Below are 27,261 nucleotides of genomic sequence, written 5' to 3'. Positions count from 1 at the left end.
CGACATTCCAACAACAATAATAAAGAACCCTTCTTGCCATTCTCCCTCCCCTATTCAACTTCCACTCTCCTCATCATCATCATCAAAATCCAGCGATACCTGATTGTACAAGGTATATGCCATGAGCGCGAGTCCAGACCGCTCAAGAGTGCAAAACGCTACGCCGGTTGCTATCAATGGCATTGTACGCTTTCTTCCGCTCTTTACGTATCAGGAAACGCAGTGACAGTAGCTAATATGTGCTCGTTGTCCATCACAGAACCGCTCTGCTTCCAGATCCCCACTCCAAACAATCTCACCCACTGCCGCGCTTCATCTCGGATCACCGGTGATCTCTCCGGCGAAAGATGGTCACAAAATATCCGTCAGTCAATCATCACACGCTTCCAAAGAGGAGCCGGCGGTCTTGGCGGAAACGAGAAGGAAGCGTGAAGAACATGTCATCTCTCGGGAGAATGGCGTAGTGGAGAGCGAAGAGGTCACGGAGGAGACTGAAGTGGCCGAGGTGGTGCAGGCTGTTGAGGGAGATGTGGAGATGAATGGCGATGAGGACGACGGCGATGATGGCGATGGAGATGAAGAGGATGAGGAAGGTGAGGAAGGGTCTGGCAGTGAAGATGAGGAGGAGGAAGAAGAGGAGGAAGAGGAGGACGATGATGATGAGAGCGACGGTGACGAGAGCGAAGATTTGGAGGGTTCACCAGTGAGTTGCATTAGTATATATGTGCAAAGGCCTGCCACTCAGCACGAGTACATCCAGGAAATCATCGCCATAGATGGGCCCGGTGGTCCACCTCGACTCTCTTTGCCTCCAACTATCAAGGCCGAGCCCGGCTCTCCTGGTCCAACCTCCGAAGCTCCTGGAGCCGACGTGATCGGCTCAGAGGGTGCTGCCCCAGCAGCAACAGCTGAAGGAGAAACCAACATCCTGATACCAACTAAGAAGAAACGTGTGCGACCTCGTTCTCCGGAAGAAGAAGATCTCCCTCCTCCACCGCCACCCGTCAAGACTATCCGTCTCGAAAGAGCTATGGGTCCGGACAATGAGACACTGGAGTGGAACATCCTGGAAGATGCGAGGGAGAAGGGGATGGTCGAAGCCTGGGGCGTGGGAGTCAGTGCTGAAGAAGTTGCAAAGGAAGCAGCCGCGGGAGAACTGGCAGAGAGCATGCAAGCTGGGGTGGCTGATGCGAGTATGGAAGTGGATGAGAATGGAGCAGGTCCATCTACAGCTCCTCAACCCGTGTTCGGTCTAGGACTGGGGACGAGCTTCGCGGATGAAGACCCGGAGGAAATTGCGAGGCGATTGGAGGAGAAATATGGGGATGAGAATAAGAAGAAAAAGGTCGCTGTGAGTTGCACCTTATTGTTGCTCGTCCAATAAACTTTGACTGATCTGACGTCCGCACCCAGATCAAGAGAAAGAAGGTCGAGTATGATCTCGACGACCCATTCATTGACGACTCTGATATTCTCATCGATGCCCCGACCCACTTTGCCCGCCCCAAGAAGGAAGGCTACTTCGTTCATGCCGGTCCTCTGGAACTACTGGAAGAGTAGGTGGCTCCCTGACGTACATCCAAGTGGCTGTACTGATACTCCACGTGCCTCCTTTCAGATCGCCCGTAAAGGCGAAACCTCGTACTCAGAAGGCGAAAGCGCGCACCTCCATAGCCGCCCCTGTTGCCAAACCTCGAAGGTCACTGTCTTCCGCTTTGACTTCGCGTCGAAGAGTCTCCACAGGTGCCAAGGGCTCTCAGGTTGAGCCTATCAGTATTGATGACTCGGATGGGGAAGGGGGAGGTGCAGGCCCGTCGAGATTAGCCGATGACGCTTGTAAGTGCATTGGAACAAGCTCGTATCAGTATTCGACTAGAGGAAGCTGACGGTGCTATCCGCTGCACAGCTGGATCATTGAGCCCACCACCAGACGACCAATCGAAGCCAGATATGGAGACGCTTCCAATCGATAGAGTAACCTTTAAGAACGCCTCTCGAGATCCAAGAGTAAGTGATCTTCGCTTTTTATGGTGCAAACTTCCCAATTATCCGTGCTGACCCCTCTGTAGTACCTCCCTCCATTCCCATCGTTCCCGGCCGAAGTACGATCAAGAATTATGGAACTTCGCGCGAAAGCTCTGGAGCGTGAGTAATTTTGATTTCGCCGCTTGGAATCAAGCTCATTTAGCGATGTTCGTACAGAGGATTGGACAACCACGAATAAGGGCAAGTTCCCTGAACACCTCAGACCCGCACTGCAACATGCTGGCGAAGCGGCATACCAGCACGGAATGTTTGGCCTGTCTGATCGAGAGGGGGTCGACAAGGCATTCTTACTGTCTCTACCGAGTGTGTTGCCATATAACGAGTTCACGCTGAAGGTGAGCACATGTCGCCTCTACGTGTACAAGCCTTGGAACTAATATGATTGCCCAAATTCAGAAACTTGTTACAAAACTATGCTATTTGGGCTACTTCCAATGGATGCAGGATTGCGAAGAAGAGGGCTTGAGACAGTTTAGGCAGATGATTGCGAAGGACGAGAAAGAAGTGATTGAGAAGCACGAAGCGAGCCATAAGGCGTGGGAGGAGGAAGTGAAGGAGTGGGGTAAGTCATCAGATCGGCTCTGGACGCATCTGCGGTGCTGACTGCTATTCGCAGATGAGAAACATCCGAACGTCAATGTTAGTGGATTTTAATGTCCTCTCGGTAGCAGGAGCTGACATATGTGTTGCAGGGAGCTGGCGCAACTGATGTCGCCGATGGTGAAGCGATGCATGTGGACGTCGACAATGCTCCTCTCGGTATACACCATACTCCCTCTAATACCCCTAAGCCTAATGACACTCGTCCGATCGAGCCCGTCAGCCGATTCATTTGGACCCCTGACATGCGAGAAGTGTTTGGTCAACTTCTGGATAACCTGGCGGACATGGTTGATCTGATCAAGAAATCACAGTGAGTCAACTCCTGGATGACTGTTCTTTACTATGACTGAAATTCTGCTTTGTTCCAGGGATTGGAGTATACCTGGCGCCAAGGCGGGGAAGGAATGGTCAGAACAGGCCATGAAGATCAGGCTGTACAAGAAGGTTAGTCGCTCAGTCTTCAATATATCGCAAAGGGCGAACAACTGACGCGATCATACGACAGATCAACGATTCCTTCCCAGAAGGATACATGAACACCACAATTATCTCCAGAGAGAGTGAGTTCATAACCTCTCCTTTCTGCTTTGTAACATGACCGAAGTTTACTTTGCTGACGTATCTCTCTCAGTGACGAAACTGACAAGAGTGAAGAAGCGACAGCAGGCAGATCAAGATGGGGAGTGAAAACGGTCCACAATTCCCCTCGAAGGATTAGAGGTTTGTGGCGATCGAAGATTGACGGGCCGAGAGCCGTTCCAGTGGTGAAACCGTTGCATAACACCTGAACATGTGCGTCCGGGGACACTGCAGGAAGTGTCTCATATATGTCTTACAGTCGTAGCAACAACGGCGTCATGCATATCAATGTAACATTGAGCATCTCGCCATGACGAGAGCCCATACATCGAACATGCTGACCACGACCATGTCCTTTTCGGGTACACAGCAGAGGGCTTCACTGGACAGTGGCTGGTTGTATTGACTGATTGTTATCTGGAGCAGGCATCCTTGAGCGGTCGGCCCGGTTTGAGATGGGCCTGATTGAATAGGGAGTTTGTTTGTTGTCGAGTCAAGTGTTTTGGGCCATGCAACAAATGGGTGATCAACAACAGTACCTCTGGGGTCGTCTCTGATCGTTCTGTTCCCTCACCTGCATTATCCCCACCTTCGCTCACCTTGCGGACTGACTGATATTCCTTGACACGATCAAGCTACTGTCGAAGCGCTACCAGATAGCGAGCAAACGAGATACCACTAATTCCCCAGGCTATTAACTATCACGCACATTATGCCCTCATCACTCTTCTCTCGACCGCAAGTCGAGCCATTGTCCAACTCGCACTATCGCAATCAGAGCGATACCTGCGACTATGCAGGCGCGGGGACGCAACGACAATCGAAACTGAAATCCATTACTTCCCTATTCCACCACCCATTCTCGAACACAGCCGTTCACTCGTCCAACAATCCCCACTCTTCATCTTCGCCTTCACACGTGATAGCATATCGACAACCGATCGATAGTCCTTCAACAACAAGTGCGAGATCGTACAACCTCACCGAGGCGTTCAATCGTCCTGGAAGAGGAGGAAGTACGACATCTCTCCCACTTCGATCGAATACAACCACCTCAATTCGAAGTATCGGTACCGGTACTGGTGTTGGTACACCATCTTCCATCATTGCCGGTCTACCCCTTACAGGTACGAACATCGCCATTGGCGGTGTGACACATACGAGTCACACGCTCCAAGCTCAGATCAGGCAAGACCACTTATCTGGGGGTATACCAACGCTAGCTTCTGCGATCCATATTCCTGACGCAGTGCCTATTGCGCCGAGCGTAAGTCCCCAAACGGTCAGTCGAGCGACTTTCCATTCGCATGCGCGAGAACACGCAAACGCAAGTATGATATCGCTCTTTGAAGCGCAATATGCCCCGGCCAACAATAGCACTACCTCCACAAAGAAGAATCCGATCGGACGAAGTGCGAGAGACCGATCCAACTCAAGAACAAGTGTTGAAACTACCAAGCACACTAAGTCGAATCCGACGTCGAAACGAAGGATGTCAAGAAGACTTTCGTTGGATAACATCTTGCCCAAATTATATCTGGGTGGATCATTGCGAAAGAAAGATAAATCGACGACGGCAGGCGGGGACGGTGCAACGGATAGGAGATGGTCAGTCATCTCGACTTCGGAGCTGAAGGGTGTTGTTGTTCAAAGTGGGGCTACTGTTGCTGCTGCTGCTGGACACACAACGAACCAGACCCAGTCGAAAGCTGCTGTCGCCGCGCCTGCCAATAACCCTGTGGTAATGGCAATGCCGGGTATGAGAACGTGGCGCAACAAGTTCACCGTCAACAGAGATAAAGACAGAACCAACGCAGCCGGCCCAATCAAAACGGAAGGAACAGCACGAGTGACACAAACAAGGGAGAATGTACGAACAGAGGTGGGACATAATGGTGCTGATGTGATCGAGGGGTCAGGCAAGAGGTATGAAGAGCGGACGATCAGGAGAGTAGGAGGGAGGGGCAGTATGAGCAGTAGTAGGAATAGGCCGTTCGGTAAGTCACCGCGTCATTTCTCCCGCAACGAGCAGACAGCTGTCGCTGCAAAGTGCACCAGCTGACTCATCTACCTCAGCCCACCGCCCGTCCTCCATTACAAGCTCGTTATCATACCCCGACCCAGCGGCAACACCTCGTTCAGCACCCTCTCCCTCGCTCCAAATGCATCTCACCTCTGCATCCGTGACAACTCTAGATTCACCAAGTCCCTTACCTCGTCCTCTCCATACTCCACTAGGTCGAGGGAGAAAATTGCGAGCAGCACAAGATTCGCTGCCGCAGCAACAGCAACAGCAACGGGGAGAACCAACTGCCGCTCCGTCATTCTTGTTCTCCCCAGCACAGGACGACAAGTCGATTGTTGATCCTGAGAGATCACCACTCCCGCTCTCCCTGAGTCCAGGCGTACCCGTCCCGTCCTTGCCAGAGCAGTATCTAACCCAAGTCCAACATCTGGAACAACTGCACTCTCAAGCTGAGAGTGGACGCTACACTATCGGAATTTCACAGGCCTATGGCCAAGAACGGATGGGAATGTCACGACACCAGTCACTATCAGAGCTGAAAGAGGCATACCATCGAATGAGAGATCTCAGTGGCGTAGAGTGCATTTCGGGCGACACTTCGCGAAGTGTTAGTGGGACAACCGGAGAACAAGTAAATGTTGGGATGGATCTCGGTAAATTGGACAAGACGCTACAGGCTGTACTGGAAACTAGACCAACCCTTCAGTCTTCGGTCTCTTCAACGAGTGATCGGGGGGACGCACCTGGTCAACCGATATCGTTGGGCATCTCCCATTCCAGCCAGTCGTGGCACACTGCGCATTCCTGCTCATCGATCACCACAACCCCTCTTCCGCCCCTTCCTATGCCTTTGTCAACTTCAAGCTCGAACCGATCTATCGATCTCATCGGTGGCGGTGGTAGTGGTACACTACCCCGATCAAGATCCAAATCGCACACAGATTTATCTACCTATTCGTCTTCCAAGAACTTGTTAGAGCACGTCGAGAAGACCCAAGGACCAGGCTGGTGGTCTGGCGATAAGTCGTTCCTGGAGGACGAGCAAGGGGAAAGGCAGCTCAGTACCAGGAGGAGGAGTGAGTTCGAAGTCAGATTGGAAAAACTCGAAAGGTTAGCGCAGAGCAGTACGCTCCCTCATCGTGCGAGATTCGAAGATGCAGACGAGGACGAGATTGTTGAAGACTCGACAACCACAACGACGATGGTAAAAGATGTAGCGGCAGAGCGGTCGCCTAATCCTACGCCTATCAGAAGATCTTTCGCTTCCACCGAACGATTCGGATCTGACGAAATCAAATCGATGAGACCGAGAAGTTCTTTCGATCTGCGTTCAAGCACAATTTCGAATTCCAACTCTAAATTCACGAAGAGCCCATCTGTTGATCGACCGAACAGACCTTCAAGCGGGTTTCCACACTCGAAGACTTTCCCTTCGACTCTGCCAGCCTTTGCGAGTCCTGGTCATAATGGACAAGGAGCAAGATTATCGCTAGTAGCAGGATCGACGTGGGGTAAATCCGAATTTGGATATTCACCTCGTCGTACTGTTCTTGAGAAGAGGTCGTCTCTCGCCCCCGTCGACACTGGCACCTTTACTTCTAATAACTCGACGACGACCGACGATGCCACGCCGATTCGACCAAGAAACCTTGTCGCGTCGTCAGTCAGTGGTGGTGGTGGCGGAGGAAGTATGGTTGGACCATTCGTTTCGTCTCGGATTAGCCCCGATATTGCACGAAGAGCAAGTTGGATGGTGAATCCCCCTCGTTCAGGCTCAGGTGCTCCTTCTTCGCTTTCAAACACCACGCCTACTCCTACTCGGCGATTCAATTCTTCGTCTACTACGGATCTTGTAGATCCCGAATCGAAGAACACTTCGCCAACAAGAAGCGATTCTCGACAAACAAGCTCGACAGCTCCAACTTCCCTTCCATCAGATTCGGACCACGACGACTCCACTTTGTCGTCGAACGGTGTCCTCCAAAGAGAAAGGGAAAGGGAGTTGGAACAGAAATTGATCATGATGAAATCACGTCATGCTTTAGAGCTCGATGCGGTCCTGACAGCTTTGTCATTAGCTAAAGGAGAGGTGAAAGGACTCAAGGAGGAGATTGGGAGTCTGCACAGACTCTTAGGTGAAGGTGTAGAAGAGAGAGAAAAGCTTAGAGAAAAGGTGAGATGTCTCGAAGAGAGCCTGGACACGCAATCAGAACTGCCATCGCGCAACGAGAAGGAGAACAGTCTGGGGATCCGAGGAGAAGAAGTTTATTGTTTGGATGTGAAGATTGGAGGAGGGGGGATGGTAAGGAGTGAAAGTGTAGCAAGTTCTTTGTTACCGGAATTGTCGATAGCGGCGGAATCGCCACTCCGAGACGCACAACTACCGACGACCACGGAGACAACGTCAGATGAGATTGACGAGTTCGGAAGACGTACAACCTCTTTCGCAACCTGTCGGCCAAACGAGGGAGGAACAATCAAGGACGGACGACGGAGACCTATGGGCAGTATGATGCCTACCAAGGCGAGAGTCGTTTCAAATACTAGCGATACGACTTGTGAGAGTAATGTGCTCTATGAAGAGACTGCTCACACGGAAGAGGAGACGGAAGGATGGACATTGAAGTTGAGAGAGGATGACGAGGCGTATCTGGATGATCTGTGACGTGCCACATCGAATAGCAAATCACAACCAGAGCTTCTAAGTCGTGCGACGTGTGGCGGCTAGCGGTGTAAGAAAGGATTGGCGGGAGTTGTATTCCTATCGGTATCTGCGATTCAAATAAGTTAGGCAAAGATTCAAGTTGTAGTTAGTATATGAGTTGGCAACCAGATGTACTAAGATAAGACCTAGCTTTAGCTGTTGCGATATGATTTCACTACCAAGAGACTCTCCTAAAACCGCGGCTCTGCTGCTCGAGGGCGACTGACCGAGGCCAGCTTTGCTTGCTTGCTTGCAATACCCCATAAAGTCTGTTTCTGAGTTGTTTGCATGACAATGCATAATGTCCCATTCTGGGGTTACAATCTCTTCTTTATCTTCTTCTTCTTCTCTTTCTTCTTCTGACAACGCACAACTCCCCCAAATACAACGAAAATGGATGATGATGATAAGAAACTATATACAACGAAGCACTACGTTATTATTATAGACACTTTATTGACAATAGCGAAAGAATTGATATAATGCAATGATGATGTTGATTGTCGCTCTTGCTTATGAAATGCAATGTATACAAATGACCAATGATGTTGAGTGTCAATACAACTTTGAATGCGTCGGTAGGTGGGTAGGTATCTCGATGAAGTAGCAATGATGACAAGGGTATTGTCGTTGTTCCACTACTGGAAGTAGAACAAACCAGACTTGTTCCTGTCGAGCTTGAACTTCGGCGCGTCGGGAATCTCGTACGTCTTCATACCCTTCTTCTCACTCTCTTTCCAGTCAAAACCGGATCGAGGGATACTGTGAGGGGTGAGCGACCTGGCGTGCTGAACGGCACAGCCACCCGCCTCGAGTCGCAGACCAGAAATGTCGGGAAGAGCCGAAGTGGCGAGTTGACGACTCGGAACGGTAGAAGGAGGGGGCATGTGACCCCGGGATTGAGGGGTGTGGGAATTGGCAGTGCCATTGGAGGGCGACGATTGCATGCCACTCGACCGAGGAATGAGCATGCCCTGAGGATGAGATTCGTGATTGAACGAAGTGGCGGAACTGTTGCTATCGGCACTGGATCGAGACTGGCTTCGGAGTGTCGAGTGTCGGTCGACCGAACCGGGAGCAAAATATTTGATCTTCCATCCACCCGCTTCCCTCTCGAGACTCTGCTTTGGTGTGTTGTCCGGCATGCCAAAGGAAGCACGACCTCTGGATTCGGGTCGCGCAGGAGCGGCGGGAGGAGTGATCTCAGACCCAACACGTCTTAGGTGTGAACGCTGGTTCTGCATCTCAACCGCTTCCCTACCAAGGCTGTCCCAAGTCGTTTCGGATTTCCTCGCCTTGATAGTGCCGGAAACAGGTCGAGACATGCTGCCTCGTCGGTTCTCGGATGGCGCGGGGGACATGGCAGTAGAGCCAGGGAAGACGAATCCACGCTGGCTGAAACTGCTCGAGGTGCCAGAGGGACTTCGCATAGGGAAAGCGTTGGCGTAAGACTGCAAAAGACCAAGGGTGTGGTTGGGAGTCGAACCAAGTTCGGGAATAGGGACACCGTGGACGGAGCCGGGAGAGGAAGCAAGCGAGGTGTGGCTGAGGTTCGATCGGTGGAGCGGTCGAGTGGGGATAGGAGCTGCGTGGTCGCTACTGCCGGAGACCGTTCGAACGCCCGCGCCATAGACTTCGCGTTCCGGAGCGTGCAAGGGCGTCATCGCTCGCATCTTTCCGGACCCGCTGACCGATCGACCAAAGGAGGAGTCAGCGTCCTGTTGCCATAGGCTCGACAACGAATCGGTGCTCGCAAGCGCTGAAGGTCGGCGAACAGCCGGTTGCATCGAAGACCTCCTCTGTCGCTGAAGGTCGTGCCATGCCTGATCAGGACCTTCCTTTGACATTCGGAAGTAGTCCATGATTTTGGGAGCGGAGCATGCGACTTCGTCATGGGCACCGATGTTGGAAGCGGCCGATGACTCGGTGTCAGAACCAGAAACACACAGCGGAGATGGGGGGCCATATGGGCTCTTGACTTGGTCGGTGACCGGGAGCCCGGTTGTGATGATGTTGTCTAGTGAGTGAGGGAAGCCACTGGAGAACTCGTAAGATAGTGTTCGAGCAAGATCCTTGTAGGCGTCGGAAGATCGACCGGCATCAGCATCCATGCACGATTTCGAGCAGTAGATAGCGGAGCGGAAAAGCGGTTGGGCGGGCTTCTTCGGCGTGACAACTTTCTGAGATTGCGGTGAAAGCTCGTCCATCTTCGCTCCGTCGTCACACGCGGCTGTCGGTGGGGTGCCGTTGGAGGTCTTTGATCGAGTGAGAGGTTGCATCTTCGACACGACGTTGGCTGCGGCGAGACGTGCTGCAGAATTCGGGTTACGTTTTAATGCCGGTCGTGTTACTTTTTGACCGTTTGCAGTACGCGTTGTCGTTGTGCCGTCGGCGTTCTTCACCTAAGCAGGGTTGTTAGATTGTTGTGGCTATATGCAGAACTGCTGTCGCCGCTCACCCTGATAGTACCACCACCGACCTTCTTCTTCACTGTCTTCGTTCCTTCCGGAGAATCGACCTCCTTTGGTGGGACGATGAGTCGATCGCAAACGATGCAATACGAATCGAAAGCGGCCTCCTCCTCGTCGTCGCCCGTCATCTTCGAGTAGGTTGTGGGAGGGTGTGCTAGTAATAACGGGTCCATGATGGATGAGAGGAAGTGAATTAAGGGTTATCTAGTAGGTAGTGATGGGAATGACGTATGGTGGTCTGTGCGAAAGGTTGGATGTTGTCAGCAAGGTATCCTCCAGGGCAGTGGTGCATCTCCAATTCGGGGTAGATTCACTCACCAAAGCAGAGGCTCGCCACACAGATGCACGTCTCCAAACGTATTGTTACTTCTTTCAACTTGGATGATAAGTGACAGAGGGAACAACGCCAGTCCAGTTTCTGAGCTGGACTTTGGATGTTCAAGTTGATATAGATCCGCTTGATTCGCGAATTGATTGACAAATTGGAACAATTCTCGAGACGGATGAAAAGTAGGCTGATGCGAAACAAAAGAGCGACGGCGTTGTCTCGTAGTTGTATCGCGTCGATAATTGTTGACGTTGATGCTCGATGATGTCTCTCTTTTTCTACGCGACGCAGACGTGGGTTTTGTCGGTTTCAACTGACTGTATGCGCGGATAAATGATAGTTTCGATAGAATGAAACAGACTTTGGGTACCGGATACCGGGTACGATGAGATGGATGGAAGGAGTCTCTCGACAAAGGAGTTTCGTTTCAACCAGCGTTCAAAGTGTGGGACAGCGAGCGATGATTGATGAAAAATTGATTGACTTGAGTCGAGACTTTCGATAGACCGCGCGGTAACTATCCTTCTTGCTCTTCTTCTTCGTATCTCTCCCTTGAAAGCCGTCCTTTCGAAATCGAAACCGGATCGCGAGACGAACGAAACGAACAACGGAACGCGAACGAGAACGTGTTGCTATTATGTTGGTGAGAAGTAATGAGAACAAGTAGCTATAGTAGATGGTAATCAACGGGTGGGTTTTGGGGAAGTGTGGTTGTTAATCGGTGGGTGGGTGAGAGCGTCGCGGTTATTATTGCGTTGTATCGGGATTATTGACGGGTTACATCCGACCGTACCATTTACAGTGATATCTCTCGTACTCTCGTGTAAAATCGGGATTTATTACTGGCTACTGGCTGGCCCAGAGTTATTTGATGGCGTCGCAGTCTAGACTTTCTTCTCCGCGCAGTTGTGTTGTCCTTTCCTTTCCTCTCTAGTGCGGTGCAATGCCGCCGGTTGGTTGAGTGGTTGATGCACAACGTGGGTTGATATAAACGAGCACAGTATAACAATGCGATGAGATGCGATGCGTGTATCGTGTGATGTTAACATGCAACATGCAACATGCAAACGAAACAAGGACAACAACAGAAGACACATGCATGCATTCATCAAGACTATGGACGGGTTTGCCATCCCCACAAGATACCGTTTCACTCCACAGCCATTTCGCCATTACCGCACTTTGCTCGAGTCGAGTTACCGACCGAAACCCGATACTGGACCCACTTGCTTGGTACATGACAACGGCGGTACAACGGAAGACAAACGGATGTGTTAAAGTGCACCTTTCCAGGTAATAAAGTACGTACAGGTTGCCTGCAGGTACTGTATATGAAAGCTCTGATGGATGGCCCGAAAAGTCCGGTATTATTATATGAAAAAAGTAGAATTCACTTTGTCTTGCTTTGGTATCACTCCTTTGCTCCAAGAACCAAGGCAGGCACAGAGATTCCACACTCTTTACTCTAATGGGTTTCCCACCGGGTGGCAACGGGGCAGGTGTATGTGATCGACGCAGACTACTTTGGGAAACCATAAATATCCCAAAAGTGCTAGAGTGATCGTCGCGCGTGTCCCCCTTCCTCGCCCTCATCCACCTATACCTACCTCTCCTACCGGACCGTTTCGTTTTCATCTCACCGGACCGAAACCTCACCGAAAGACTCCACCGTTTGTTACCGTGGATCCAAAAAGGGCCGATGTTGAGAGATGAGAAGTTGTTTCCGTCTTTTGCAATACCTCCCCTAATACTGCATATTACTGCATGTGGGGCCGCTACGGCTGGATCCTCTCATACTCCACTGTACCCCGAAGCGGCAGTTGACAAGGCGGAATTTGTTTATCCCTTTCTTCCTTTCGGTATGATTCGGTCCGAGGAGGATATGTTCGGATTTCATCGGTCTAGTCATTCCAAGCCCACCTTCGTACTGAATATCCCACTTGCACATGACATGCACGTGAGTGCTATTATCATGTGGGATGCACGCGTCGCTCTGAATCATAGCAGTCTCTTCAGTTTGCGTCTTGAATGGTGGATTGTGTACGAGCCGTCCTGCTTTCCGGACTTGCTGACACTACACATATCCACCCCATGTCGAGGGATGTTTCGTGAGGGGCACAACGTCGATTGTAACTCCTGTGCACCTGCTGACCAACGCTGTCTACATGAAGCAGACCTTTCATTTTCTTACATCTAGCAACATGTTGAACCCCACATTGACACGTCGATAAGGGTTTAGCCCTCCCCCTTTATTAGCCTACGACTCTATTGCAAAGACCTGCTACATCTTCATATCACGCTCAAAACACCGTCCACATCAGCCTACTAACCGCCGAATGCATAGCTACGTTGCCTCCCCCTCTCGCGACTGACTTAAACAGGGTTCCCATACATCAGAGGTCGCTGTGCCATGTCTCTCTGAGCTGGCGAGATGTTCTCTCGATTCATAACGGACTGGAACTGGACTTTGTCCATCGGCCGTTCGGTTCTACGATAACACACAAACTCATTAGCATGAATATGACAATTTCATCCCCAGCAGTAGGGCGCGAATTGGCAAATCACTTCCACGACGATGTGGCGGACGAGGCACGAGATTGATTATACAAAGCCCTCACACTCACCTCAGAAGCCAAAAGAACCACTCTTCAATAGGACGTAAATTCAGCAACAGCTTGTTCGCTCGATATGCCAAGATCGTCACAAAGAATCCCCCGACGGCATCCAGGAGATAGTGATTCGCAGTTGCCATAATCACGAGGAGGATTAAAAGCGGATAGAACAGGGAGACAGCTCGTATGACTCTGTGCGGTGAGTAGAAGAAGAGGGATAGTCCACTGTGACAGGAGATTTGGCAAGACCAGTACAGTATGTCAGCTAAGTGACATGTCACGGTACTGTGGCGCAAAACTGGCAAAAAGTTCTGACGCACATGACGAAGCTGTATCCAAAGTGAAGAGAAGGGAATGCTGCTAGCTGATTTTGAAACTGTTCCACCATACAATGTTAGCTTGCTCCTTCGTGGACGTTCTACAAGCAGCTGACCTTGTTGGTGGTCCAGACTGCCGAAAAGTGTTGATCAGCACTCATCTTCTTCATGATTCGCAAAGTACTCACTGCTCGCTGCTTTGCCAGTGTGCAAAGTATCTACATATCCAAAGTCTTCAAAAGGCAATAATCTCGGAGGCATACAAGGCCAGCTGGAGAAGACCACGAACGCGATACAATTGCAAAGCACGAGTGTTCGTCGAGTCGATTGGAAGATATGCGGTGAAAAATATCGATAAGAATAGCCAAAGAAAGCGATTGTGGCGGGGATATGAACCATTGCGTAGGTCCTGCAAGTCAAACAATAAAAAAACAAGGATCGATCAGCACAACTACCTCCATAGCGCCAAAGAAGTCATACGCAACTCACTTGTTGAAAAAGACGAGAAGCCAGTCATGTCTCATCACCAGGTGCTGGAGACCTAGCTCGATATCGATGTGAAGCCATTCTTCAAAAGCGATGATTTGTCGAGCATGTTTCTCGGCAAGAGAGCGGAAATCAGCTCCCATGGTCAAAGCTTGTACAGCTCGAGCGATTTGGTAAGTCCAGTATCTGCGCAAGCAGAAGAAATTTGACATGAGCACTCGGTTGAATTTCACTTATGACGACAGGAAGGGAAGGTGATGAACGACGGCGAGGAGAAGGACACTCACGTCAACAACCAATACCAAACCTCTAACAAGAATGGGAACATTGCCAGAAACCGACTTGACAAATTCATCCTAAACCTCGCATTACTAGGAATCTTCATCTTCCAAGCCAGGAAACGCATCTCTTTCCAGTCCCATGGGATCGGTTCGGAAGGGTCGGCGGCTGGGACGTGATTGTCGTCGAGTGCGAGGTGAGCTTGGACAACATCGGCTGGCCGACGACGGTTGATAAGGCATCCTGCTGTCAGAAGAGCGGCAACGACTGGTGGTTGGGGGAATAGTGTGGCGTTGGCAGGAGGCGGATGGGAAACGAGGCGGAAGGATTTGATTGACGAACGAGTCGATCAGCACAGACCACGTTTGGTCAGCCAGCTGTGAAGATTTCACTCACACGCCGGTTCCAGGATGTATGACAAAGCGGGAATCTCATCAGGCTTCGACATGTTGCGGGGTATGAATGATGATGAATACTGTAGAACTGTGAAGAGTTGTAGCAAGTCAAGTTAAAAGAAGCGATGAAGGCAGATGTCAAGTGTCATAGAGCGCATTGACCACATGAATCAAGTGCGCCTCATGTTGTGTTCGTGATTGCATGGCTATCAAAGGAGGTATACCGCTCGACCGAAAGTGAAGTGAGGAAGAGCGGTCTGTCCCCTTCGGTCTAGAGTAATGTTCGGTCAAGGGGTCTGCGTCCTGATGAATAGTCACGCACGGTAGATGATGTTTCAGCTCTGTCCTCCTCTAGGGACAGGATGTAGGAAGTTCCAGACCAGAACGATGCAAGCCGAAGGTGGGGTATCATTCCTTCTTCGGGCATCTGCCCATCTTGTGTCAACGTTAAAGTCAAGCATCCCAAAGATAGATCCCCGAAGTCCTTTGGGGTTATCTATACAGGTGCCATGCCTGTGAGAGAATATGACAAGCATTGATCGACCGTGATCGAGGTTGCTGCTGCGGAAACACATACAAGCACACGCAGGCAACCCAAAGTCATCAAGCACACATTGCGTAGACTGCTTGTACCGCTCCGCTTTCGTCAGGTGAAAGTTGTCATTTACGGCAGCTCCTACGAGTGCTCTGCCTCAACCTACAACAATCGGCCACCGACACTGCCCAGTGGATAATGTACTCGTAATGTCCTTTTACATCATCTGGCCGCCGCCGGTATTAGGAAGGAACAACATTGTGGTTCCTATCTCTTGTGATAGACTGAACACACAAAGTGGAGGCGGAATACTGTAGAACCCACGTCACCTCACTAGCTCTAGCGAATGTACGGTACTCGAGTACTCGTACTCGTACCTGAATACCATTCTTTGAACTCAGGGTACTCATAGTGTGTTATGCTTCAAAACACACAGAGGTCCAGACCGACAGCGCACGGTTACTCACAAGCGGGAAGAGATTGATAGATAGTTGGATGACAGATGACCATCGAGCTTCCAGAAGGTCTGACACATTGATGCTTCACTATGGTACCAGTCTTACGGCAAGCATGCAGTCTAAGGTTGATGTCCTTTCAGCTTTAGAAAGGTAACGTCTCCCAAGCAGGTCTTATCTGAGGTACTCCTATTTAAAGCCTGCTCCCTTTCTCACTCGATCGCTTCTAACATCCGTCGTCTCTCCCATGGCTGTATGCTATCCACCGAATTGTATCCATACATCATACAATCGAATCTTGAACCACAACGGCAAAGGCAACAAAGCCAACGATGTCGATATCCCGCCGCATCATGCGATCAGATCTTGTTACATTCTCTCAACCGCTCCAACCGTACAGACAAGGGGGTCCAAACGCCACCGCTCAGATGGTCTGGCAAGATATCTTGTCCAGCATCTATCGACATGCTGGGCGGAAGATACAGTAGGCTCGCGAGTTAGTTGATTTGGCCATAAATAGACCTAATGCCACGGGGTCGATCGACGATGTCGTACTTCGTTCCTTTGAAGGGTAGCATTATAGCCGCACCACCACGAACCACAGAGACAAAGACAATGAGAAAGTTTCTTTTCATCAAAATGCTAAACTCCTTTTTGTCTTTCGAGTAGCGTGGTCGTTCGTGTTGGACCATGTTATAGATATATAGAAGACACTTCTAGAGTCGTTCGACATCACGGCCAAATCAACGTCGACCTGGCAGGATGCAGGAAACGAACACTGCGCAGCGCTCATCCTTACACTCGCCTTCAGCACGAGATTGCTCGCTCTCCCAATCACCACGTCAATCTATACTCGAATTCAATACTTTACCATCGTCAACTTTATCACCATCACCTCTGCGCTCGTCCACTAACCTTCCCCACTCCCTGACTATTGCATCCCTCAAAACGAAGCATAGCTTATCATTTCCACTTCCAAAAACACCAAAGACGAGTAGACCGCTACCCAATGTCATTGACGTTGATACACCGTTGCTTGGCGCGTATACCCATTTCTCAGATGGTACAGAGAGAAGTAGACGGAGAAGGCGGAAAGTAGGAAGATATGTGGGATGGATAGCTGCAGGAGTTGGCTGTCTTACCATCACGCTCGTGTTCTACGTGTGGATTGGAATCTGGCATGGCTCAATGAACGGAACAGCTCAGCCTGTGAGTTGGCATCAGCATACATAAATGCAGATCTGTTCTAACATGACCATTTCCACGTGCTCTCTCTTTGAGACTGGTTATGGAGTGCTGATGCACATACCTTAGACATTTGCCAGTTTCACCTCGCTAGGTATGTCCGCTCTTCGTCATTGCAAGATGACAAGTGCATAACCCGCTGATCACTTCGCACAGCTGTGAATGACTCCAATGCGAAGGCAACGACCGGCATCAAGAGGATTTGGGCCTCAAGTCACAATGATGAGATGCAAGGGCAGGATGCCTTAGTGCGTGTTGGACAGCTTTTCAACAGTGCCTTCGCTCAAATACTGATGTCTCGCTCTTGTAGGTCCTAGCCCTGAGCCTTGGATATGGCTTCATCGAGATTGATACTCATCTTGGTCTTGCCGCGCCTTCTGCGAGGAGTCTCATCGACCAAATGAACAACTCAAGTCGTTTGAATTCTTCCCTCACCCTTCTCGCTGGACATACCGATAAAGACCTCAATTATCATCGAACGGTCAAGCAGCTCTACTTTGACCCTCTGATGGCGGTCTTAGACAGGAATAGTGCGGCTGTCAACTCGTCTCTCATGCGAGATAGGAAATGGGTGGGATTGTACGAAGATGATCCTGATGCCAATGTAGGCATCTTGATTGACATGGTGAGCGTAACGCGGAGCTTGCGCGAGAGAAAGTGACGATGCTGACCATTGTATTGCCTGGACGTGGCAGAAGAACGACGGTGATTGTATATGGCCATACCTCATTGCCGAACTGCAGCCCTTTCTCGACAAGGGTTATCTGACGACATACAACGTATCTACTGGTATTTGGACCCGAGGTCCACTCACGATCATCGGAACAGGATCTACTCCCATCCCTCGAGTATACTATTCTGCTCTTCGATATATTTTCTATGACGCGCCACTTCTCGAACTTAGTGAGCCGTACACTATCCCAACTACATCATTCGGACCATCTACCACCTTCAATTGGGACAAGACAATCTCCCCTATGGCATCTTCGAAATTCCCATTATTGGATTATCTCGCTCTCGGACCAGGCTCCGATAAGGGCGGATCAAATCCATTCTGGTGTAACTTGAAATTGTTTTCTGCAATAGCGAGAGGAAAGGGGATACAAAGTAGATGGTGGGGTGTCGCGAGACAACCTAGATGGTTGAGAAGAAAAATGTGGGAAGTGCTTTGGAAGTCGGGTGCAGCGGTGATAAATAGCGATGATCTGAGAGAATTTAAATTGTGGTTGGACACGAAGGATGATAAGGAAAGAGGATACATGGGTTGCTGAATTCGGTCATCATAACGGACGAGTTGTGGTAGTATTATATATATACCTGTTGTGCACAGACCACCGCGATATACACAAATGTAAACATTGATACACACACAATCCCTGATTGTATAGTTTGAGAACCGTGCACCGTGTTTACTGCTCAAAACAACATCGCCTGCATTCCCTTCTTCCAATACCATTACTCACCACTTTGCTTTTCATTCGAAAAATAGTCTATTGGCAACGATCAAATCATCATGCCGACAATGGACGACCAGTCCGGTATCGACCCTTTCCTGATCCCACTCCCTCAATCTCCCGAGCCCTCAATACCCGCCAATGGAGTAGAGCCTCTTTTAGACAGTGAGAGAAGCAATAGTAAGGAGAAGCAGGACCCCAAGCAGGAGAAGAAGAGGAGTTACATGACGTTGAGGAGGGTAGATCGGGAAGCCGGTAAAGGTAGAACAGATGTGGCGACGGCGAACAACGAGATTGTGAGTGTCCTATGGTCACTCATCTGATCCAACGTTTTCGCTGTTGTAGCGATTGGCCACTTATTTGTGCTGACACGATGTCGACCCCGGAAGATTGTACAGCGCTCGGCCCCTACCGTTCCCGCAGATGCGGATCCTCATGATCGTGACAGTGGTAACGAAAAACAAGAAAGTTCGATCAAAGCGACCACGGGTGGTTTGAAAGACACCACTTTCGACGCACGCATGATCCCACTTCCTACCACTCCTCCTGGTCCTCACAGTGCAAAAGTGCTACCCGCGTCTTCGTCTCCAGGACCCGTTGCGAAACACACGATCCCGAATCGACGTCCCAAGGGCTGGATCTCGTCACTCACGAACCCCAGGATCCTATCTGATCATGAGGCCAACATACCTCCTCAATCTGGTGTCGACTACACCCAACGCTCTGTCAGTGCACGTTCAGGTCCTCGCGCTCGTGTTAGTTCCGTTCATGCTCACAGTCAAGGCAGAAGGATCTCAGGCGCTATGCAATATGCGTTCGTATCTGCTCCCTCCCAAGCCTCTCCCGCCGCGGCGTTAGTCAACGAGAACGAACATGATTCGCGACAGAACGAAGATCCAACTTCAGAAGGAGGGGGATTCTTGTCGATGGAGGAAGAACAGCAAGTCAGGTATGATGTGGGAATAGCACAAGATCAAGATGAAGTTTGGATGGCGTATGTGCGACAACAGCTAGGCGCGCTGTTCCCCGATTTCTTCTCGGCAGAGCCAACAGAGCTGGGAGGTGCACCGCAGATCGTCGATGCTGGTTCGGAATCGGAGATAGATCAAGAAATGGGGGACCACACCGGGGTATCTCCTGGGACAGGGACCGATTTCCAGAACCTGGAAACGCCGACTCGAGGTACCAACAATCGTCGACTTGATGCCCTCGGCTCGTCTACCACCAGCACGACCTCAACTGAAGATTCACCTCTCATCACTCCGCCTCCTCGACAAACTATACTCAGGTCCGGGTTGCCGACTGTACCCAACGTAAGGGATGAGATTGGAGGATTGAGAGAGGAGATTGAGAGGTTGAGGAGTGTTGTGAGTGGTATCGCGGAAGGGATGAGGGGGGTATCGACCGAGAATCCAGTGGATGAGGTTGTGGAAGATGAAACGCGAGACGATGCGAGTCCAAACACGAATACTGTATTCATCGATGCAAGTGAGGTTCACGAGAAACTACTTGACGACCAAGTAGACGATGAGCTGCCAGAAGCGTTCCTCAAGGTGAGTCAAGTCGAGATGGTCCTTGACACAACAAGCACGATCAATTTCACTAACTGGTCGCTTCGTGCAAACAGACCGCCAAGATATCCATGTCAATCATCCGCGCCCTCGATCAGAAGATCAACATCGAACCACGGAATGACGAGGTAGTGTTCGATGGGAATAACCTGTCTTATCTCCTGAACCACATCGAACGACTCTCTGTCTCACCCGATAGACAAGAACCGGAGACGAAGAAGCACGATGTGTGAAAATATCTATAGGACGGTCGAAGTCGATACGTAACCTGCTCGGAGGAGAACCGAGTCCTGTCTCCGAGTGGGCAACTCTTATTGTCATAGTAGAAACATGTACATGTACACATGACATGTTGTGCGTGAGAAACACTGACTATTTGTGTCGTATACAAAGGAGTGACAGACCTCTGATGTCCGAAAGCGTACAGATTTATACCGTAATAGATAACCCAAAATCACCTGAAAAACATCCCTATCGGATGTCAGATTTAGATCAGGGATAATTGATTTAGGTTTATTAAACATGTCTCTTCCGGCGGTCTGGTCGTATCGTCACCGCAGAGACAAGCCTCTCCTTAGTCTCTCCCTACTCTACAATGGCGGTGCTCATTGGAGAGAGAGAAAGCAGCTGGAAGCGGGAGATCGTCTCTTGTCATTTCAGGATAAGCCAATTAATGGGACCCTGGTTCCAATGGAAAATTGGACCTACCGTACAATTGTCCAATGTTCGTACGTTCGTTAGTGCGAGTTAGTATGCAATTGGAGCGATTCTGTCCGTCTTGCACAAAGCACAAGCACTAAGTCTGTGCTAAAAAGTCGTCCTACCACTCTAGCATTGTTGAACGTTTGTTCACAATACTCATAGTGTTTTGTCTGACAACACACACATCTATCTATACGAAAAAGACGAGATCATTCAACTTACCAGTCGGCTTTGACAATCATATCAACTCGCTCGTGCTGAAAGAGACGAGAAGAGTACGAACGAAAGTGCACCTCGTCATCTTCATCTGGCTGAAGAGTGAGTACTTGTCTCAGCAAATGTCGGATATCAGCCGATCTTACGCTGACTTATGTGTTTTTCGTAGGTCGTTCAATCACCGATCATCAACTTTGTCGAACGATCACACCATCTCTCTCGGTCAAAGGCCCCGTAGCTTAGCAGAACACTTGTCTTGATCTTGTTCTTCTCGACCTCGTCACATCAACACACCATGCCTCTCATCCTCGCTTCTCTCGTATTCGCCGCTGCTTTGGCAGCATTACCATCTACCGAACCTCCTGACGAGGTAGAGTACGAGCGGTATTTGGAGTATCTCCGAGAACAGAAGGAGAAGAAAGAGAAGAGGAAGTTGCAGATTGGAGCGAAGCAGGAGCATATCGAAACAGAAACGAGCAGAGGACAAGAAGGAAGGGGGTCGACGAGCTCGACGTCGGATATGGGATTGGGACTGGACTTGCCGCCGATACCTGTGAGTAGCTACTCTCGTCACTCCCATCTCCTCACACAGACATCCTCTGCTGCTATACTCATCGTCCAACACTGCGGGCTCCTGTAACACTCCAATACTAATCCACTCTGAACAGCAGTCATCCCACCTTTCAACACCACCAACATCCACGCTATCACCCAGCCCCATCTCCACCTCTCATAACAATCCCTTCTTCACACCAAAATCTCGAGGCAGATCTCATCTCCCCCGTACGACGCGAATTGCTTCCATCGCCACTCCGCTCATCTCGTCCTATACCGGACAGACACAAACACATGTGCGACGATCGAGCTCTGTCCCTTCTGCGAGTTCTGCTTGTAGTTCGGCTGGATCATCGCCTGTCGGTTCGCCGAAAGGGTTTAGCACGCCGCTGGCATAGTAGTCCTGTCGAATCTGTCTTTAGGGAGGGAAGAGCGAACTGGATGAAGTCATAACATTTATCAAAGGGAATGAGAAGAAGAAGAAGACGATGGCGATTTCGAAGATGGCGACGAAGAAAGAAGAAGAAGAAGCAGAAGTAATGGTCAGAAGCCTCTTTGAAGGAATTGTATCGACAAAGTTCCCGTGTGTTGCAACAACAATAGAATGTAGTAGATAGATCTGTTTGTCATGCCATAAGAGATATATGTCTTGCCCAGTCCCAAATCATTATGTTCAGCGCTATCATGGCTCAGTTGTAATGTCTTTACTATCTGTTCAATGCCCTTTCAATGTTGTCTGGACATTCTCCTCTTCTCCACTAAGACTTTTGTAGTAATGTATTACTTCAAGAACGCCTCGAATCGTTGCTTGTCCAGAATCTCATCTTCGACCAGTCGAGCCGTCTCCTTACCCTACGAGCGTGTGGTAGCAGCCTATCAGCACACCGACCGGTCGTCGGACTTGGTTGTCTAGATGGCCGGGGAAACGGTAGCAGTGTGGTGAAGCCCATCTCGTACTCACGTTTTCGATTCTGATGATCGTAGGAATGCCTACGACGTTGTAATCTACTCGAGCTTTGTTGTTCGGTTTTCTCCATCTGTTCAAAGATGCAGAGTCAGCAGTGCGTTCAAAGATGCAGAGTCAGCAGTGCGAATGCATCATAGGAGCGAGAACGACGACTAGCTGCTACGATTGGAAGGAAGCTGGGTATTACTCACTCTTCCTTGATACCAACCCAATTGATGATGCCCTCTGTTCCATGCACAACCCAATACCCGTCAGTACACAAAGTAAAGCTTCGAACGGAGTGTCAAACGTACTAGGCTTCTCAGGTCCATCAAAGGCTTCTTTGACAGTACTTTCAACCGCTCGACAATCCTAAGTTCGGTTCAGGAATAAGTCAGCTCCGTCTCGGTACATATGATATGAGATGTATCGCTGTATACGCACAGGACACCACATTTGACCGTCTACGTAATCAGAGTAGAAGATAAGGAACGTCGCAGCAGGTGCTGTAGGTCCATTGATCGAGTTGGCAACGTGGGGAAAGCTACGAGCAACCATAAGTCAAAATCAGCTTTATGAACCTCGCCTCAAGCGCAGAAGAATCTATGACATACGGGGTGGATATCAGGGGCATCTTGGGAGAATGAATATCTGATCACGACGATATCACTAGCAAATGCTGAAGAAGTGTGGTTGAATGAATGTCGATGTCGATGGATGAGAGTGAGCTTGCTGAACTATCAAGACCGGCGAACGAACTGTGAAACCGACTTTGATTTGTTTTGATTTCCGTCGTTCATTTCGGCCCACTTACTAAACTCGTCATCCCTTTCTCCTCACCTCGGTGTCTACATTGCCGCACCTTGGGTCAAAGAGTGATTCTAGCTCGCTGAGCCTCTCGTTCCCAGCGACGCGGTATCTGGCGTCCAGAGCAGCAGCTCCAACAATGTCACCTATCAAACCGAAACCATCACCATCCCCTTCTACACGACGTTCTACACCTCTTACAACTTCGACACCTTTGTCAAAGTACAAGACTAACCCTCCACCGGGTCTGAAGCTCGGAACGATCATACATGATTCTGCGCCCGGTTCATCTGACTATACGAGCATACATAGTCCAGACCCATTAGCTCTTAGCTCGTCCGAAATGGAAGCTGGTCCATCGTCGTCATCACCCACTTCCATGTTCATGTCCAGCACCGACATCGGCACCGACACACAATACGCAGGGCCGTCTTCAAAGCCCATGATGACTCTAGAACGGAACGCTGCTCCTGGCGATGCTGGTTCGGGCAAACTTAATGCAGATACGAAGGGCAAGGGAAAAGCAGTGGAAAGACGCGTTTTACCTGCTAGAATTAGGAGAACAGCAGGTGGGGGCGCAGAAGGGATGAGGGAGGTAGAGGAGATGGTAGTGGATTGGTTAGAGCGGTGGGGTACGTTCACATCAAAATTCCTTTGCATATACAGTCCAAGCTGACATTGTAATCCATTGACACACAGGCGAACCTTCATCGACACCACCAGACAGCCTTCCCATCCATCTCACTTCCATCCCCCTTAACCTCGTCACTCCCCCTCCGACTCAGACCCAACTCCTCAATCAACCTACCACACCCTCCATCACCCTCACACCGTCTCGCCATAAAGGCGAGAGGATAGACACGGACGGTGAGAACAAGTTGACTAAAGAGGAAAGGATCGAGACTCCAAGCTGGGTGATGGTGAAGCCCGGGGAAGATGATGAAGAGGAAGCCAAGGAGGAGTTGGAGGTATTTGGTTTGGGCAAAGGGAAGGGGGTGACAAGTCCTGTGAAGAGGTTGAGGAGGGCTGCGATAGGAGAAGAGGTGAGTGTATACAGTGCATTGATATGTAAACAATATAGGAGACTTGCTGATCCTTCCGTTCAAATGTGCTCTCCCTCACTTTACCTGTCCCGTGTTGTCTGTGCTATCCAATCCCACAGGTCCTCGAAGACACCTCTGACGCATACTATCATCTCCTACATCGAAAATACGAAGTGTTCGAGAGACGTCAACGGATCCGCGAGAAGGAGAAACTCCAATTCGAGCGATACAAAATGCGTTCGAGAATCGATCTCCTCCGCAACATGTCAAAATTCTCTTGGGCTACTATTGTCGGTACGATCTTGTCTCGTAGTCCGGACGAATGGGCAAAAGGGAGGGAGAAGATCAAAGAGGTTGGAGTGGATTGGTTGAGAGATAGGTTGGTGAGGGAGGGAGAGGAAGTCATGAAGCGTTATGAAGAGCTGCTACCAGCCGAGCAGAAGAAGTGAGCTCTCTTGACTCCTTTCATTTCATGGCGAGCAAGGACGTACTGACTGACCGACTATGATATGTTAGACCGAAACAGTCGCAGAATACTCCCAGTGGAGCGGAAAGCAGACTATCAACACCGTCACGAGCATCGCAGTCCATGTCGCTCACACCACCACCAATCATCCTACCTGCACGAGTCGCAGCGCTGCGAGATACTTCGACAGCTTCTGCCAAGAGAAAGCGCAGATCCACAGGTGGTATAGCCGGCGACGCTGCAGAAGAAGACAGTCCAAGCCGAAAGACGAGGACAGTGGAGATGAGTCGTGCTTCGCCAAAGGCGTTGGGGAAAGAAGTGAAGACTTACGGGAAGCGAAAGAGGAGTGAATCGAGAGTTGTTGAGGAGGAAGAGCAGGAAGAGGACGAATCTCAAGAAGAGCAAGATTCAGAAGAAACGCAGAATCGACGAGGTCGATCAAGACCGCCCGCTGGGGCACAAGCACCACCCGCCTCGTCACCTCAAGATTCATCATCCCGCCTTCGTTTGTCAGCACAACAACAATCAACCCTTATCCAAACGACTCTCAATTTCGCTCCTACTCCGGTCACAGCCATTTCTCAGTCGCGACCGCTACCACCACCGCCACCTACGATCACGTCCACCGCCGTCCCATGTCTGATCGAAGCCGCTGCCCGACGTGAGACATCTCAAGATGAGACGGCGATCTCAAAACAACGCGCTGAGAGTCCTCGGAATGGGAGGCTGATAGCGAGGGAGAAGACGAGAGCGAGTAGGAGGTTGGAAGTCGTTCATCCATTCGGATTACCAGTACCCAGTGTGGTGGAGTACAAGTCTGAGGTGGGTTGGTCATTGTATCTCAGTGGGTTTCAGCTAATGCCGATCGGACGTGTTGCGTTGGTAGTTTACGTTGAGTGACGAAGAGGATTTTTGGCCAATCATAGCTGGACGAGAGGAGAATGCGAATCGAGAGAGAAGAGCGAGTCTCATGCGTTTGGCCGAGACCACCGCTATAACGTCAGTTCCCAATGGCATTCCGCATAGCGGTACAGCCGTGACATCTGCACCGACGGTGACTTTGGCGATGACACCGGAAGAAGTGGCGGAGATGGAAGGTGTGGAGGAGGCGGTTGTACTTTAATAGCTACGGACTTGCCGCTTGGTTGCTGGAATTGCTATGTTGTACATCAACACCATGTACAGTGATAGATGAAAAGGCACTCGTGCTTCTACTATGATACTATCGAATTGACTCCAAGTTTGTTGTCCCTTTGAACCCTTCTTTGGTCTTATTTTCCACGTACACGGCGTTCACTTCTTTCCCTTGTCGATACATTTCTATTCCATCTTCACATTCTTCCCATCTACAACCTGCTTCTGATCCGCCCAATCTCTCGCCGTCTCCAAAATATGGATGATAGACGGCACACATACCCCCGCACCCAGGGCGAAAAGGACAATCAACCCAATTGCCGGTATAGCAGTCTGGGGAATGACGCCCAGATGGAGCGGTTCAAGTGTAACTTGTAACAGAGTTTCAAAATCGTCTGAACCCCTCACCTTCCTCTTTCCCCTCGTCGAAGAAGGAAAGTAAGGTTTGAGATATGAGGGTATATGTTGGAGTAATGGATGAGGGAAAGGTGGAGAGAGGGAAGAAGAGTGGATTATGAAATAACCAGGGGAGAATGGTTCGATGAATTTGATTCGAGTAGGGGACTAAATGGCGAACCAAATGTTAGCGCTGGAGACACCGAGGTTCTGAGTTCATTCGCTGACGGTATAGAATGGAGCGAATGATAGTGTTGGTAAGGGGTGATGTTAGACTTACAGAACCAGGCCATGATGCTCTGATTGTCCAGCTTGTGTATGTTGAATCGCCAAAATCGAGCATGAACCATCTTTCAGGCGATGAAGAAGTCAGGTTTATCGTGATTGTCTCGGAGGGGGATAATCTATACGATACATAGGAGATATCAATCGATTGCGCGGACTTTTGCTCTATGGGAAGATAGTATGAGCTGAGGACTTACATCAAGAGAGGGACATCGGGAGGGGTGATATGTCTCGTGGTCGTGGTAGATAATGGGAGATGGAAGTTTACAATTTCCGTATCGCCCAGAACAGAGCTGAGGAAAGATAATACAGCTAGTACCAGGCAGAGAGGCGGGAATAGCAACGTCATCGTACAGATCTGCTTGCCATGTCTCGAGTCGTCGATCCGTCCTGGTGGTAGCTCGGAGGTGCAGTAAAGCAGGCAGCAAAACACAAGATGAATATTAGTCGCGAAAGACACCTCAGGACTATGCTGGTGGTCGTCAAGTGTGGAGGATCACAGAGTCAACGGAACCAAATAGAAGTATTCCCCGCGTAGCGAAGGACAACCAAGTGACTCTCTTTCATCAACCTCATCAACATTTGGTCGTCTTCTGCATTTCCCG

The 27,261-nt window shown here is 50.0% G+C and overlaps 10 protein-coding genes across 10 annotated transcripts; 6 read left to right on the top strand and 4 right to left on the bottom strand.

Moving 5' to 3' along the window:
- Positions 1 to 121: 121 nt before the first annotated feature.
- Positions 122 to 3,336, top strand: CI109_104895 (uncharacterized protein; the record flags this gene model as incomplete). Its single annotated transcript, XM_032007734.1, has 14 exons — positions 122 to 184; positions 260 to 703; positions 761 to 1,351; positions 1,414 to 1,556; positions 1,619 to 1,836; positions 1,907 to 2,007; positions 2,070 to 2,145; positions 2,203 to 2,381; positions 2,443 to 2,608; positions 2,663 to 2,685; positions 2,739 to 2,959; positions 3,018 to 3,093; positions 3,155 to 3,209; positions 3,281 to 3,336. The coding sequence occupies 14 exons, from the start codon at positions 122 to 124 to the stop codon at positions 3,334 to 3,336; spliced, it is 2,412 nt and encodes an 803-aa protein (XP_031857991.1).
- A 604-nt stretch (positions 3,337 to 3,940) lies between these two features.
- Positions 3,941 to 7,919, top strand: CI109_104894 (uncharacterized protein; the record flags this gene model as incomplete). The annotated part of the gene is made up of 2 exons (XM_032007733.1): positions 3,941 to 5,225; positions 5,305 to 7,919. 2 exons carry the CDS (start codon positions 3,941 to 3,943, stop codon positions 7,917 to 7,919), a joined length of 3,900 nt encoding a protein of 1,299 aa, XP_031857990.1.
- A 677-nt stretch (positions 7,920 to 8,596) lies between these two features.
- CI109_104893 (uncharacterized protein) lies at positions 8,597 to 10,602 on the bottom strand (the record flags this gene model as incomplete). The annotated part of the gene is made up of 2 exons (XM_032007732.1): positions 8,597 to 10,360; positions 10,417 to 10,602. The coding sequence occupies 2 exons, from the start codon at positions 10,600 to 10,602 to the stop codon at positions 8,597 to 8,599; spliced, it is 1,950 nt and encodes a 649-aa protein (XP_031857989.1).
- Positions 10,603 to 13,130: 2,528 nt separating this feature from the next.
- CI109_104892 (uncharacterized protein) lies at positions 13,131 to 14,899 on the bottom strand (the record flags this gene model as incomplete). Its single annotated transcript, XM_032007731.1, has 8 exons — positions 13,131 to 13,245; positions 13,382 to 13,594; positions 13,690 to 13,745; positions 13,803 to 13,819; positions 13,875 to 14,095; positions 14,176 to 14,358; positions 14,460 to 14,718; positions 14,848 to 14,899. 8 exons carry the CDS (start codon positions 14,897 to 14,899, stop codon positions 13,131 to 13,133), a joined length of 1,116 nt encoding a protein of 371 aa, XP_031857988.1.
- Positions 14,900 to 16,598: 1,699 nt separating this feature from the next.
- CI109_104891 (uncharacterized protein) lies at positions 16,599 to 18,352 on the top strand (the record flags this gene model as incomplete). Its single annotated transcript, XM_032007730.2, has 5 exons — positions 16,599 to 17,045; positions 17,151 to 17,175; positions 17,238 to 17,329; positions 17,392 to 17,706; positions 17,777 to 18,352. The coding sequence occupies 5 exons, from the start codon at positions 16,599 to 16,601 to the stop codon at positions 18,350 to 18,352; spliced, it is 1,455 nt and encodes a 484-aa protein (XP_031857987.2).
- Positions 18,353 to 18,594: 242 nt separating this feature from the next.
- Positions 18,595 to 20,339, top strand: CI109_104890 (uncharacterized protein; the record flags this gene model as incomplete). The annotated part of the gene is made up of 3 exons (XM_065967574.1): positions 18,595 to 18,831; positions 18,925 to 20,088; positions 20,163 to 20,339. 3 exons carry the CDS (start codon positions 18,595 to 18,597, stop codon positions 20,337 to 20,339), a joined length of 1,578 nt encoding a protein of 525 aa, XP_065823646.1.
- Positions 20,340 to 21,319: 980 nt separating this feature from the next.
- On the top strand, positions 21,320 to 21,977 carry CI109_104889 (uncharacterized protein; the record flags this gene model as incomplete). Its single annotated transcript, XM_065967573.1, has 2 exons — positions 21,320 to 21,577; positions 21,693 to 21,977. 2 exons carry the CDS (start codon positions 21,320 to 21,322, stop codon positions 21,975 to 21,977), a joined length of 543 nt encoding a protein of 180 aa, XP_065823645.1.
- A 382-nt stretch (positions 21,978 to 22,359) lies between these two features.
- Positions 22,360 to 23,159, bottom strand: CI109_104888 (uncharacterized protein; the record flags this gene model as incomplete). Its single annotated transcript, XM_032007727.1, has 6 exons — positions 22,360 to 22,431; positions 22,541 to 22,616; positions 22,738 to 22,771; positions 22,840 to 22,897; positions 22,970 to 23,069; positions 23,140 to 23,159. 6 exons carry the CDS (start codon positions 23,157 to 23,159, stop codon positions 22,360 to 22,362), a joined length of 360 nt encoding a protein of 119 aa, XP_031857984.1.
- A 312-nt stretch (positions 23,160 to 23,471) lies between these two features.
- Positions 23,472 to 25,964, top strand: CI109_104887 (uncharacterized protein; the record flags this gene model as incomplete). The annotated part of the gene is made up of 5 exons (XM_032007726.1): positions 23,472 to 23,964; positions 24,032 to 24,375; positions 24,495 to 24,820; positions 24,892 to 25,663; positions 25,728 to 25,964. 5 exons carry the CDS (start codon positions 23,472 to 23,474, stop codon positions 25,962 to 25,964), a joined length of 2,172 nt encoding a protein of 723 aa, XP_031857983.1.
- A 197-nt stretch (positions 25,965 to 26,161) lies between these two features.
- On the bottom strand, positions 26,162 to 27,238 carry CI109_104886 (uncharacterized protein; the record flags this gene model as incomplete). Its single annotated transcript, XM_032007725.2, has 4 exons — positions 26,162 to 26,539; positions 26,652 to 26,775; positions 26,854 to 27,123; positions 27,171 to 27,238. The coding sequence occupies 4 exons, from the start codon at positions 27,236 to 27,238 to the stop codon at positions 26,162 to 26,164; spliced, it is 840 nt and encodes a 279-aa protein (XP_031857982.2).
- Between the last annotated feature and the right edge of the window lie 23 nt (positions 27,239 to 27,261).

The sequence above is a fragment of the Kwoniella shandongensis genome, chromosome 8 (genome assembly GCF_008629635.2).
Source record: "Kwoniella shandongensis chromosome 8, complete sequence".
Lineage (NCBI taxonomy): Eukaryota > Fungi > Basidiomycota > Tremellomycetes > Tremellales > Cryptococcaceae > Kwoniella > Kwoniella shandongensis.
This window is presented reverse-complemented; position numbering and strand designations above follow the sequence as displayed.